At 46.6% G+C, this 14,004-nt stretch overlaps 1 protein-coding gene across 2 annotated transcripts in view; it reads left to right on the top strand.

Moving 5' to 3' along the window:
• WDHD1 (WD repeat and HMG-box DNA binding protein 1) overlaps positions 1 to 14,004 on the top strand; it is a 42,888-nt gene that overhangs the window by 19,843 nt on the left and 9,041 nt on the right. For both annotated transcript variants that reach the window (XM_081909533.1, XM_081909534.1), the window contains exons 10-19: positions 3,024 to 3,130; positions 4,069 to 4,210; positions 4,384 to 4,585; positions 4,777 to 4,964; positions 6,419 to 6,603; positions 7,053 to 7,294; positions 9,011 to 9,148; positions 10,695 to 10,851; positions 12,367 to 12,481; positions 13,409 to 13,540. In XM_081909533.1, the coding sequence (XP_081765659.1) occupies positions 3,024 to 3,130; positions 4,069 to 4,210; positions 4,384 to 4,585; positions 4,777 to 4,964; positions 6,419 to 6,603; positions 7,053 to 7,294; positions 9,011 to 9,148; positions 10,695 to 10,851; positions 12,367 to 12,481; positions 13,409 to 13,540 (1,608 nt within the window). The remainder of the gene's footprint in view (positions 1 to 3,023; positions 3,131 to 4,068; positions 4,211 to 4,383; positions 4,586 to 4,776; positions 4,965 to 6,418; positions 6,604 to 7,052; positions 7,295 to 9,010; positions 9,149 to 10,694; positions 10,852 to 12,366; positions 12,482 to 13,408; positions 13,541 to 14,004) is intronic.

Here is a 14,004-nt window from a genome sequence, read left to right as displayed (position 1 = left end):
TGCTTTAGATTCCTGGATGAAACCTCGCTTGAGGTTATGGTCTATGAACTCCCGAAGCTCTTGCATCTCGTCTTCCGACATGGAGTACAGCTTGGCAGCCGGCAGTTGCGCCCCTGGCACTAAATCAATCGCGCAGTCGTAAGGTCTGTGAGGCGGCAACTTGTCAGCTTCCTTCTCACAGAAAACCTCCAAGAAGTCCTGGTACTTGTGAGGCACTGTTTGCACCATACCCAGATGCAACTGCTGCTCGGCTTCTCCTCCCTGATCGGTCTGAAAGCAATGCTGAGCACAATACGAAGAACAAAAGGTGATCTGCCGCTGGTACCACGCAACCGCGGGACTGTGCCTCTCCAGCCAACTCATGCCTAACACGATGGGTGTGTCCGATAAGTGGGTGACATTGAAACTAATAAGTTCTCGATGGTTGCCAATCTGCATCATCATGGGAGGGGTTTGCTGCACCACTTGCCCCCCCAGCAACTTCCTGCCGTCTACCGTGACCACGTTTAGAGGCGTCGTTGCAGGCAGGAGCGCCATGTTGTGCTGCTTAACGAACTGCAGTCCCACGAAGTCGGCGTTGCTTCCCGAATCGATCGTTATTGGAACCTCGAGGAGTCTCCCATCAGGCAACTGGAGTGTTGCTGTGAGCAGAACTGCCGGTCTGGGAGGCAAAGGGTCCACGCTCTGCAGTGATGCTGGGGGCTTGTCTACAGATCCGCCTGGCTGAGCCCCAGTAGCTCTGCTTCCAGCCAGGCACTGTCGTTTCCCTGAAGCTGCTCCCCTGGTTGCACCTCTGCTGTTACAGTTGCCAGTGCTGCAGTGTGCTTCTGGAGCCTCTGGGGGCACTCTTTCGCCATATGGTGCGCACTGTCACAGATGTAACACTTCCTGGTTCCTCTAGGAGGCTTCGCTTTGGCTGCACCAGGGACAGGGCTCTGGGATGGCTTCTGAGCCCTAGCACCACCAATCTCCATCGGCTCCTCGCTGTCCTTCCCCATTGGCGAGGGGTGCGCACGGCTGAAATCCCTGTGCACAAAAGGGAGAGTCCTCGCTTGCGCAGGCGCTTGGGGCCCGTCCTCCTCGTGCCACGGACGTCCCTCATGTCGAATTCCAATAGCTAAAGCCCGTTGCACCACGTCTTCTAGGGTCTGGGGTCTGTCCCCCCTAGCGATCTCATCCTTGATGGGGGGGCTCAATCCCTCCCAAAAAAGATCTCTGACCGGCTTACTGTCCTTTGGCCAATCTAAGGCGGTGAGCAATGCAAAAAATTTAGAGTGGTATTGGCGCACAGTCGCTTTCCCCTGCCTCAGCCCGTGCATTTGACGGCGCGCAATGTCCACATCCACAGAGGATTGAAAACAAGAATCCATCGCTTTGATGAACGCAGTTGAATTGCGACGGGCCGGTCCATCTTCGCGCCACAGATTGCGTAGCCAAGCCCTGGCCTCCCCATGCAGGTGCGAAACAATGAACCCCACTTTCTCCTCCTCATCTTTAAAATCGTGACGGAGTAAATGCAGTGCATATACGACGTCCGCTCTGAAATTGGGATAGTCTTGCAAGTTGCCATTAAAATGCGGAACCAGGGCACCCCCCCTCCGTCCAAGCGCAATGCCCTCCGCTCTGGAACCTGGGGCCCCCGCCCTGTCCGCGTGTTCCCACCTTGCCTGCAAATCCTGGCACGTCTTCTCCAAGTCGTCATTCTTCTTCTGCGAAGCAATGACTGCCGATGTGAGAGCGGTAACCTGATCCCGCAGTGCAACCAGCTGCTCCTCAGCGCTCATGGCTGCTCCCGTTCGTGAGCTTCGCAAAAAAAAATTTTTTGCTTTCAGAGAGGGGACTTACTGTCACGGCCACCCAGGACGGGTCCCAGCTCACAAGAGACCTCACTCCGTTGCAGTTTATTTACAGGAAAAGTTTATTGAAGATTTCTGCTTCTCGTACAGTTCAGCATCGTGGCCGTACGTCTGTCACGTTAGACCGCTGTAGTCCCCTCTGACTCCTCCCCTCTTCCACACCAACTTAATAGCCTGGCTCTAGACCACCTCTTCCTCTCCTTTCTTTTCCGCAGGGTCTTCCTGCCCCCCTGGGTTCCCTCTCTCCGTGACTCGCCTGAGGCTGAATCCTCTGCCGCCTCTTCCCCCCTCCTTCTGGCTTTAGGGCCGGGCTCCTCCCCTGAGCTCTCTCCACTTCCGCGCGCCTCTACGTTTGAACTTGGCGCGCGTACGTTGCTGCTGACCTTTCTTTCGACCGCTACACCACCCCTTGTTCTGCTCTCCACCCTTTCCGGCTGAACACCTTGCTCCAACCCCCTTTCTCTGTTCTCTCCTAATCCTGCTCCCTCCGAGAGGCTGACGACTCCACCCCCTTTACTCCGTTCCGGCTGAGACGCCTCTTGCTGCGTCTGTCTTCCACTGGGCTCCTCTCCGCTTCTCCCTTCTCCTCCCTTTTGCTTGATTAAGGTAACCCCCTTTTGAGAATCCTCTGACTCGCTGCTCAGACTCGTGGATTCCCTCAGAATTCCGTCATCTTCTTCCTCATCCTTCTGCCCCTCCTCCCACTCGCTCTCCGTCTCCTCTGTCATCTCCTCCTCTCTCCCAGAAACCCTGACAATTATTATTATTATTATTACTACTACTACTACTACTACTACTACTACTACTGTGGGATATTAATTTTCTTTCCAAATGTTAGAATTGTAAAATAGAACCTGACATTTCATAGGACTGGGCAGTGGCTGTGGCAACTGGAAATAGTTTCTCAACTTTCATATTTATATAAGATGCAGGGTGTTTTTCCCCTTAAATCGCAAGGATGATAAATGTAAAGTTGAAACGAGTGCCCAGTATCTTCATACATCTGTTTTGCCTTTCGGTTTGCTTAGAAAATCCCAATATAGATGCTTTCTTTTCTCACAAAGAATTAATAATCAGTACAGTTGCTTGGTGCCCAAAATGAAAGTGAGATTGTTCAACGTGTTCTGCAGTTAATGACACATCTTTATTTTTTCCTTTGTCTACCAGCCCTTCAATGTTGTAGCCTGGTCTCCGTGTGGACAGTATCTGGCAGCAGGAAGTGTTGGTGGCTGGATAGTCATTTGGAATGTGGACACCCAGGAGTGCTTAGAGAGGTGCCTGTAGTTTTCATAATGTGTCTTGTAAAGATGATCTTACACAAAATAGAACAATTATTAAGAGAGCAATTGGAAGCCACAGGCCTATGAAATGAACATTTGGCCCTCTTTAGAATGCTGTACTACTTTACTGTTGTTAGCCGCTCTGAGCCCAGCTTTGGCTGGGGAGGGTGGGATATAAATAAATTATTATTATTATTATTATTATTATTATTATTATTATTATTAGCTTTTGCTTACCTTTGGTTTAATCTAGAGGTGAAGCAGCTTATGACAGGACAGATGCCTGCCTTGTTTTCATTGTGCCATCTCCATTCCATGCAATCATAACTGTTAGCCTCTTTGTACTGCAGTGCTCAGGGGTGTGGATTTTCTGGAAAAATTTGAACTGGGATTGTTTTTGGGAGAAAAAATCCTATGTAAATTAGGGCAACTTGCATTGGGTGAAAAACCCCGATGCCCTAGAGCAGGAATGTGGAATTTCAGGCCCATGGACCTAAGACATTCCTCTGTGTATATCAGCCGTGCAAACTGCAAACGGGCCACATTAATTTTTAGCTGGGTGTTGGGCCTGCCTGAGCATAGCGATTTGGGTTGCACAGACCGCATGTGATTCATCTGTCTTAGTAAGAACCAATTAGAATTGTTCTTAACTACATATGATTCAGAAGGACGTAGCACATTGAGAAGATTTGATGAGCTCAGGAGGACTAGTGTGTATGTTTCTCACTTAATTGATTACAATTACAGTATTAGGACTCATACATGTCACAGGGTTTTTCCACAGGGTTCTTGTGTTCTGCTCTAGTGATCTTTGCTAAGCCAAGAATGATTTGTCCAAGTCCTGTGAGCCAAACAATTTTTTTCTGTAGCGAGGGTTTAACAGATTGTGATTTTAAACCTGCACAGAACACTGGTTTTTCATTATTTTTTAGGGTGAAGCATGACAAAAGTTACACCATCTGTGGTTTGGCTTGGCACCCAAAAGGCGGGCAGGTTGCTTATACGGACATGGAAGGCAATCTGGGACTACTTGAGAATGTCTGTGATGTAGATGGAAAGAAATCAAACTGCAAGGTAATATAAACCGAAAGCTTTCGTGGCTTCTTCGGTATCCTTTCCCATCATGGATGGCAATCTTTATCCACTCATGTAAATCTGGAGTTTGGCAGGCTTCAGGATAAAACGTGATGTTTTCTTGATAGCACTATGTGGATTTTATGACAGTAACTTTTAAACCATGGCTTTAGGCATCTGCTCCTGGTGTCAAAGATTACGACGAACTTTTTGATGAGGACGACGGCGAAGATTTCCTGAACAGAGACTCGGTTGGGGACGACTGGGGTTCCAAAGCTGCGAGGAACGATGAAGATGATGATGACGACCCCATGATGGCATCGGGCCGTCCCAGAAACCGAGGGGCAATAATAGAGGATGACGAGAACTCCCTAGGTTTGAATTTCCCACAGCATGGGTATGGGGGGCTGGGAGGGGGGGACAACACTGCAGGAACTGCAGACACATCGTGGATGCTGCCAGCTTGGCTCACAATATCCTTTGGTTGGGGGGTGGGTGTTGCAAGATTTTTTTAAAAAGCCCTTGCTTTCCTAAGCCACTGATACAAAGCTATCTGCCTTGCATAGATACTGGATTGCTGAAAGCTAACTCTGGCCTTGACAAAGAGGAAGAAGAGGACGACCAGGAAAGCCTTGCCCCGCTGCTGCCACTGTCATCAACCCAGAGGCCTTTCTACGATGGGCCATTGCCAACTCCTCAGCAAAAGCCCTTCCAGCCTGGCTCCACTCCGGTTCACCTCACTCACCGCTTCATGGTGAGTTTCTTTTCCTTGGCTGAATTAAAATAATAATAATAATAATAAAGTTGGGAAAAGGCACTCTTGGCCGTCGGTCCCACCTCAAGATCCAAGAGTGATACTGATCCGAGAAGTACCCCCAGGCTATGCAACTGATCTTTCAAGGGAGTGTGATGCCACACAAAACAGTACCATTTCCCAGATAAATTGGTCCCTTCATCAATTGTTGTCTCCTTTTGGGAGGGGGGAGCGGGCTGAGTTCTTTTTTCTTTTCTTTTTTAAAGCAGTGCATATCTACATAGGCTGCTGTTGCACAGAAAAACCTTCCAGAAAGGGTGTATGTACTCACCTGATTGCCTGAATGGGGGTGGAAAAGTGGCTTAAGATTTCTTTGTGAGTAGGAATGACTCTTCCCCGCCTCTTCCAATAAACAAGGTGATGGGGTGTTAATTCCACAGAGGAGTGAGGGAAGGTCAATAAACAAATTTCAATCAATAAGGTGCCATCTTTACAAGGAGAGAAATGAAAAGAGAAAAGTCACAGGAGCAAACAACTTGCCTGGTCTCCCAGACATTGCCCCTGTCTTTTGCTGTTTGGAGTAATAAACCACAGTAGAATATATGTCTGCACTGCAGCCTAAACTCTCCTCTGTGGTATAATATTGGCCAGCATTTATCAGATCATTTCACAGCAGACATTGCAGTCCTCTCTTGGGCATGTGATATTGTCATCCCCCTTTGCTTTTTGAAATTTCTTCTGCCCTCAGCCCTTTAAACCAAACATGTCAAAATAATCAGCCAGTTGTCCCCATCTAATTAAGGGGGAAATGGAGAGAGTATAATTTTTATTTAAGTTTTTGTATGTTGCTTTTCAAGAAAAGGATTGCAAAGTGGTTTCCAAAAATCCAGTAATAATGTTTAGTAACAGAAATATTTTATTATTTATACCCTGCCTGTCTGATATTTGTGTGAACATTCTTCTTCGGCGATCACTCATAGCCGAGTAAGATTGTCTTTCATAAATACGGTTTTAACAATGAGTCCATAAGTGACTGTGGAGGCCAATTCTGGATCCACACGTCCTTCCACAGTGGGGACATTGGTTTCCGGGCAGGAGTTGATCACGGTGTGGATTTGCCAAGCATGACTTCCTCTTAGCACGCTTCTCCCTTTTGTCCTGAATTCAAGTGTCTTCAAAGCCCAGGACACCTTTGGTAAAGCTGTTTTCCAACTGGAGCGCTCGCAGGCCAGTGTTTCCCAATTGTCAGTGTTTATACTACATTTTTAAAGATTTGCCTTGAGAGAGTCTTTAAGCCTTTTTTGTTGACCACCAGCATTAGGAATAGAGTAGTAGTCTCTGCTATAGTTAGACCAGGTGACCTGGGATCCATTCAGAGTAGAAAGCAGGCTATATGTTGAAGGCTGTATGTTGCTTTTCTGAAAGTAGTGTTACTGTTGCCGTTCCTCCCATAGGTGTGGAACTCTATTGGTATTATTCGCTGCTATAATGATGAGCAGGACAACGCCATTGATGTGGAATTCCATGACACGGCCATCCATCATGCAATGCACTTGCCAAATTCTTTGAATCACACAATGGCAGCCCTTTCCAGTGAAGCTATTTTGCTAGCCTGCGAGAGCACAGAGGAGCTAGCGAGGTAACACTTATTTTAATGTTTCTGTGAAGAACACAACTTCTTAAAAAACCCCACTACCAAACGTATTTTTGGCATGCCAGGGGTTTACCTGTAGTGGTCATGATCAGGATGAACGGATCTCAGAGCTGTTGTTAGTGCAACATCTCTTGGAGATACTGTTACCATTCGTTTCATGCAAAACCTCAAGGGAACAGCTGAGGTGGAGCTGATAAATGAAAGAAGATTTACTAATTAATAAATTGGTTATCAGTTTTCCTAGCATGTTTTCAACTTGTAACAGTACAAACCAGCATTCTGGTTTAATTTAGTCTCCAACAAAACTGCTACTATTGCGTGAAGTCCCCCACACCCTGAAAAACATGTTCAGCAGAAAGACTCTAGTCTGAACATCCCTAATTACTTCTTGGTTTTTCTTCCCCATTCCTCCTTTGTTTTTTCCCCATTTTCAGCAAGCTTCACTGCATACATTTTAACTCCTGGGATTCCAACAAGGAGTGGACAGTTGACATGCTGCAGAATGAAGAGATTGAAGCGGTTTGTTTGGGCCAGGGCTGGGCTGCGTGTGCCACAAGCACCCTTCTCCTCCGCCTCTTCACGAATGGGGGAGTTCAGAAAGACATCTTCAGCCTCCCTGGCCCTGTGGTGTCCATGGCGGGACACGGAGAGCAGCTGTTGGTGGCTTTTCACAAAGGTGATTTCCCTGGCAGGCTTCTTTTTCCTGTTTAAATATGTTTTGGGGTTAGTTATGTTTCCCCCCCACACCTCCTTTTTTGCTGCAACTTCTGTTTCAAAAAATGCCATAGAAGCATCATGCTTTGATTTTGAATGGGGAAATGTTGAGTATGTTAATTTAGTTGCATTTCTAAAGTGAGCCGTCATCACATGCCCAACGACTTCCATTTCTTTGTAATTGTACTACTGGCTTTACACCACCCATCTCTCTGACACCCCGTCTTGCCACAATGAAGTTTAGACTTCATTGGAATTGTTTTAGGATTGTTGTTGTTGTTGTTGTTTAGTTATTTAGCCGTGTCTGACTCTTCGTGACCCCATGGACCAGAGCACACCAGGCACTCCTGTCTTCCACTGCCTCCCGCAGTTTGGTCAAACTCACGCTGGTAGCTTCGAGAATACTGTCCCACCATCTCATCCTCTGTCGTCCCCTTCTCCTTGTACCCTCCATCTTTCCCAACATCAGGGTCTTTTCCAGGGAGTCTTCTCATGAGGTGGCCAAAGTCTTGGAGCCTCAGCTTCACGATCTGTCCTTCCAGTGAGCACTCAGGGCTGATTTCCTTAAGAATGGATAGGTTGGATCTTCATGCAGTCCATGGGACTCTCCTCTAGCACCATAATTCAAGAGCATCCATTCTTCGGCGATCAGCCTTCTTTATGGTCCAGCTCTCACTTCCATACATCACTACTGGAAAAACCATAGCTTTAACTATACGGACCTATACATATGTTTTGGGATAATGAGGGTCAAAGCTGACAGTATCCATCTGCTAGCTGAACAGACACGGTTGACAGGATGGATTCTCTTCTCCTGCACAGACCCCACCCTTCAGGTTGGGGAACCCTCCTTAACAGACTTGGGGGAGGATGTGGGGGGGGAGATTGGAAGGCTGTGGTGTTGGGAGGAGGAGAGAAGAAGGAGAAGTCCTGCCACAAACAGCCACTTAACAAAATATATCATTTAATTCAAGTAAGACAAAAGCCAGCTGTCAGATAGCTGTTGCGGTTGCTCAAGAGTAACCAGGCAGGACCTCCGACCAGGCTTTATTTTGGTGCAAACTATTTACAGTGAAGAGCCCCAAAGCTCATGTCTGGCTCAGTTGCTAGCAGAATCCGGGAGTGGTCTCTTTTTGGACCTCCCCCAACATAAGAGTTTTGTTACCCCCAAACGTCTCTTCCCCTCTATGCACCTCAAACTACTGCGCAGGATGGGCGGTGGCAAGGGCGTGTTTCCCTCCTGTCCGGCCTGCCCAGAAGTGGTGTTTAGGCTCTCACCAGCAACCTCTGGTCCTTGCACCTCTTCCCCACTGGAGGTGGGGCTTTCCTCCTCCCCAGAAAAGGAACTGCATCGCAAGATTTTTGGAGGCTCCCTATAACACAACTGCCCTTCTATTTCTCGCCTCTGAGCCGATGGCAGTTCCCTGACACCAACAATTTAGCAGACAGAATAAATTCAGTATTATAAAAGGAATTATCGAGACTTAAGAACTTAGATATTTCTGCGAATGCTTAAAAATTATCCAGGGGATAGAAATTCAGCCAGGTCCTTCAGGTGCCCAGAAAATGGCACACCGACAGAGCAACTTCCAGCTATCTTCACCCACCAGCAGCAGCTCCTTTTCTGCAACTTCCTTCGGTCTAGAATTAATTGCCCCCATCCCTCTTGCTTTTATAGGTACTGGTTTTGATGGGGATCAGTGTCTTGGGGTGCAGCTGCTAGAGCTGGGAAGGAAGAAGAGGCAGCTTTTGCACGGTGACCCACTTCCTCTTTCCAGGAAATCCTATCTCACATGGCTAGGATTTTCAGCAGAAGGTAAGATGGTTCGCTTCTCTCCTTTATTCTGAGATGTGTCCATATCATTTCCCTGGGGGGAGGGGATGTGCAGCACTGTGTGACAGACTTCCCATTCTTCTACTCTCCCCCACAGCCCTCTCACGCCCCATCAATTCTATTCTAGAAGTTCCTATGATCCTTTATATTGAGAGGGTGGGTGGGTACAAGGGGGTGTGTAAGCAGAAGAGGAAGTCCCACTGCACAGGTGAAGGTTTGTTCTGTTAGTGGATAGACATAACTGGATACAGTGGTACCTCTGGTTACGTACTTAATTCGTTCTGGAGGTCCGTTCTTAACCTGAAATGGTTCTTAACCTGAAGCACGACTTTAGCTAATGGGGCCTCCCGCTTCCACCATACTGCTGCTGCACGATTTCTGTTCTCATCCTAAAGGCAAAGTTCTTAACCCGAGGTACTATTTCTGGGTTAGTGGAGTCTGTAACCTGAAGCGTATGTAACCTGAAGCGTATGTAACCCGAGGTACCACTGTATTGCTCACCGGTTTGGAACCTAAGTTTCTCTTCATGAAAGTGATAGGAGCCAGTTTCCACACCTCCTCTGCAGCCAGCTGTACTATATTCCAAATCATTCCCAAAGGCTCCGCAGCCCCCAGGACAAGTGGGAAGGGGGGCGGGAGGGAAAGCCCAAAGCCCTGGTCCGTGAATGTGAACTCCTTAACATTCAGACCCTATTTCTGCAACTGTAATTTGTTATAGCAGTTTTTAATATTCAGTTTTGGACCTGATGGTGAAGGGCAGGCAAAAATCTGAATAAAATAACGATACTGATGAGTGGAAGGGAAGTTAGGGTGCAAGCCGTTATCCCTAAGGGCTGATTTACAAGCTAAATTGGTGGTGTTGAAGATGCCTGCAGCCTCCTAAGACAGGCATAGGCAAACTCGGCCCACCAGATGTTTTGGACTACAACTCCCATCATCCCTAGCTAACAGGATCAGTGGTCAGGGATGATGGGAGTTGTAGTCCCCAAACATCTGGAGGGCCGAGTTTGCCTATGCCTGTCCTAAGAGGTGGAGATGCCTGCAACGTCCTAAGCAGGGAAGTTCAGCATTATTAGTGAACACCCAGATCTGTGGAGATGGAGCTGAGCAAGGAGCTTTTCAGGAGCAAAACTTAGCATCTCTAAACTTGATGGAGATACCAGGGTGGGGAAGGGGACCAAGCACCTTTGTGAATGACAGGTGGCTATCCTGCAAGAGTAACATCATTGTCACTGTCTACCAGCTTAAAAGGGTCACTGATACTTGTGCACTTGCTTACTCTTGAAGATTGCAAGGGGACATGGCTGTTAAAACTGAATTTCAACAACTTAGTTACTACAGACTACCAGAAGGTGGTGCCATTTCCAAAGTTAACAGCCCCCGATTTTCTTCAAAATGTGCCGTACTTTTTTTATTCAGTAAGGCAGAGAGGAGTGCTGCACTTAATATCCTACCTGTAGCTCATGCGTCTGCTTCAGAGAGAACCCTCAAAACAACACTGTGTGTGTGTATGTTCCTGATTTTTTAGGTACCCCTTGTTACGCGGATTCAGAGGGCGTCGTGCGCATGCTGAACCGAGGACTTGGTAATACCTGGACCCCAGTCTGTGACACAAGGGAGCACTGTAAAGGGAAGTCAGATCACTACTGGATTGTGGGCATTCATGAAAACCCACAGCAGCTCAGGTAGGAAGTTAGAGTTTGCATGGTTATACAACAGAAAAGCACATGAATATTCAGGTGGTTTTGTCCAAAGCCACCTGCCCGTTTATCCTCTGCTGCTGTCTGTCTACGACTTCTCCACTGCTGCCTATTTATTCCATGCCCCTCCAGCTTAAATTTTTTGGGTGGGAAGAGGTCTATGTGGTGCTGCTAGCAATGAAAGCGTCTCTTCCCCTTTAAACAGCCAGCTGTGCAACTAAGGCTGCCCTTAATTGACTTGCTTTGGTTTACAGTGGTACCTCTGGTTACATACGCTTCAGGTTACATACGCTTCAGGTTACAGGCTCCGCTAACCCAGAAATAGTACCTCGGGTTAAGAACTTAGCTTCAGGATGAGAACAGAAATCGGGCTCTGGCGGCATGGCGGCAGCAGGAGGCCCCATTAGCTAAAGTGGTGCTTCAGGTTAAGAACAGTGTCAGGTTAAGAATGGACCTCCGGAACGAATTAAGTACTTAACTCAAGGTACCACTGTATTTTTTGCTACCTTTCCACAGTGGGCAGCTTCTAACAGCAGCTAGCTAACAAAGCATAATAAATTTAAGTAAAACAAAAACTGCAACAGTTTTGTAGGCGGAATAAATTCACTATTACAAAAGAAATAATCCAGACTTATGTACTTTCAAAGTGGAAATGCAGTTAACAAACAAAGCTCCAGCTGCTGGAGAAGCAGATCTTACTGCACCAGGCTGCTCTTGCCTTCAGTGATGGTATTGTCACAACTACCATCACCTTAGGGCTGCCCAGAATCTCCTCTTTTACTGCAGACACCCTGCAGATATAGAGCGCAGCCGTACATGGTTGCTTTACTTTTATCTTTTTCTTCCAATGGTTGCGTTATTTCCCCCTGATAAAGCTAAGCTTAGGCTCACTGCAGCCACTCAGGGAGGCATCTTGCTGTTATCTGTGGACTTGGCCAATTGTACAGAGACGGCGTGTTCTTCTGCTTCCCCCATCGAGTCATTCATTTCTAGGGAAACTAATGAAAAGCCCCAGGATACGTCTGGGTTGATGAATGCAAGTCACAGTCATTGTGGTTTTCCTTCCTCTTCCAAGAAAGAAAAAGACAGAAAGTGTGTTATTTAAATACAGGGTTTCTCTTTATATTTATATTTTTAAAATATATCACCTATGAGAATGGGTGTATGAAGGATTTGATTGTACTAGTGTAATTGAATGGGGCTAAAATTTTAGATTTAGCAAATGCTTTTTTGGAGTTTTGTTCTACTCTTTGTAATGTGTTACTTTATAAAAATAAAAACTAATGCATGCCATTTTTCTCCCCTCTGATGTGGGAGAGTACGGAAACTGCCGCTCCCTGACCTGTAGACTGAAGTGGTAAAATGCAAGATAAGCTGTACCTTTTATTTATTGTGCTGTGCGTGCATGCATTGCTCCTTTAGACAGAGCCTACTCGGGGGGGGGGGGAGAGAGACACTGCTTTTAGGTGTGCATCTTAATTCTGTGCTTCCTCCTTGCAGGTGCATCCCTTGTAAAGGAGCCCGTTTCCCCGCTACCCTTCCCCGTCCTGCAGTAGCAGTGCTGCCATTCAAGCTTCCTTTTTGCCAGACAGCAACAGATAAGGGCCAGATGGAGGTAGGGAAAGTCAACATTGGTTTGGTTTGCTGGCTGTCTTGCATCGCTGCCCTCTTGACATGTGTGTCCAGATTATTAAAGCAGCCCTTGCAGTGTGTATGTAGTCAGAACTTGGGATTTGGTCCTTAGATCCATATTGGAAAAGGGTGTTTGTTAATGACAACGGTGTTATTAATGAAAGCAACTTTATGGTTGTTATTTATTGCACTTTTCGCCCTTCATACGTTTGGATCCCAGGTGAAAAATAATAACCGCATAAAACACATACGTCATATGATAAATATTAACATAAAAACCGATTGCGGTCATAGACAAATTCCTTGCAGCAGTCCACATGCTGGACTCAAAATAATACCAAGCACCAAAAACTGAAGGGAAAACAATATATTTGGAGCCGGAAGACTGAAGACCTAAATAAGGGATTGCAGTTTGCTTCCTTTTCTCAGACCCATTTTGTATGGTTTTTGCTTTGTCTGTATTGCATGGAAGTGGAGCACGTGAGTTCCTTGAGTAGTTTATCTGACACGTCATTTAATATAAAACACCTCTGATGCACATTATCTCTGTTGTGAAGAAAAGCACTGCAGAACCTCCTTATCTGTGGGACTGGTCAGAAACATTTGTTGAATTCATGTTTAAATTACATGTATTGAACAGAAAATGTACAGAAGCTCTGCCCGTAGTTGTATATGTGTGTTTGCATTCATTCGTTCAGTTAATACACCACTGTGTTGTAAATACCCTCAAAGCGGTTTACATGCATTGCATGTGGAGGGCAAGCATTTGTGTGCTTGTTTATTGTAAGTACTAGAGCAATCTCAGGACCTTGTTAAATTCCTGCAAATATCGGGACCTACAAATGGTCCTGATTAAACAGCAACGTGTTGAACTATGTTTTCCCCCCTTTCTTTTTCCTGCATGCTTCAGGAGCAATTTTGGCGCTCTGTCTTGTTTCACCGCTACCTGGACTATTTATCCCAAAATGGATATGAACACGATGAAAGTTTGAAAAGCCAGGCAACCCAAGAACAGCAGAATCTCTTGATGAAAATGTTTGCAGTAAGTGAGGGAGGTTCTCAATCAAAAAGCAACTACAGCTCTTGAAGCATTTTGATGTCACGCTGCTTAGCAAAATAGCATCATTTCTTCGCAGCTTGGGAATTTGGTTGTGACCCTTTATTAACCCCTGAAACATACAAAGGGCGTTTAGGCTTGAGCACGCACTATTGCAAGATCTAGCTTGCCAACACACATTGTGTGGTCTGAGCGTGGATAGGTAACGCAGATAGATCTGCTTAATCAACACACAAATCTTGTGGCTGGGCAGTGCCAACACCTCTGCTATTCCCAGGCTGCTGCGAAGTCCCAGGTGGGCTGGCTGTGACTGTAGCCACAGCTGCTGCAGTGGGTGGAGCCAGAGGTGTCAGGGATGGAGGCAAGGCACAGTGCAAACTATGTGGAATGGGAGGAGAATGGAGAAGGGTGAGGAGGGGCTGGATCAGAGAGGAGGAATGTACCTGGGG

Source organism: Podarcis melisellensis (assembly GCF_964234715.1).
Source record: "Podarcis melisellensis genome assembly, chromosome: 1".
NCBI lineage: Eukaryota > Metazoa > Chordata > Lepidosauria > Squamata > Lacertidae > Podarcis > Podarcis melisellensis.
This window is presented reverse-complemented; position numbering and strand designations above follow the sequence as displayed.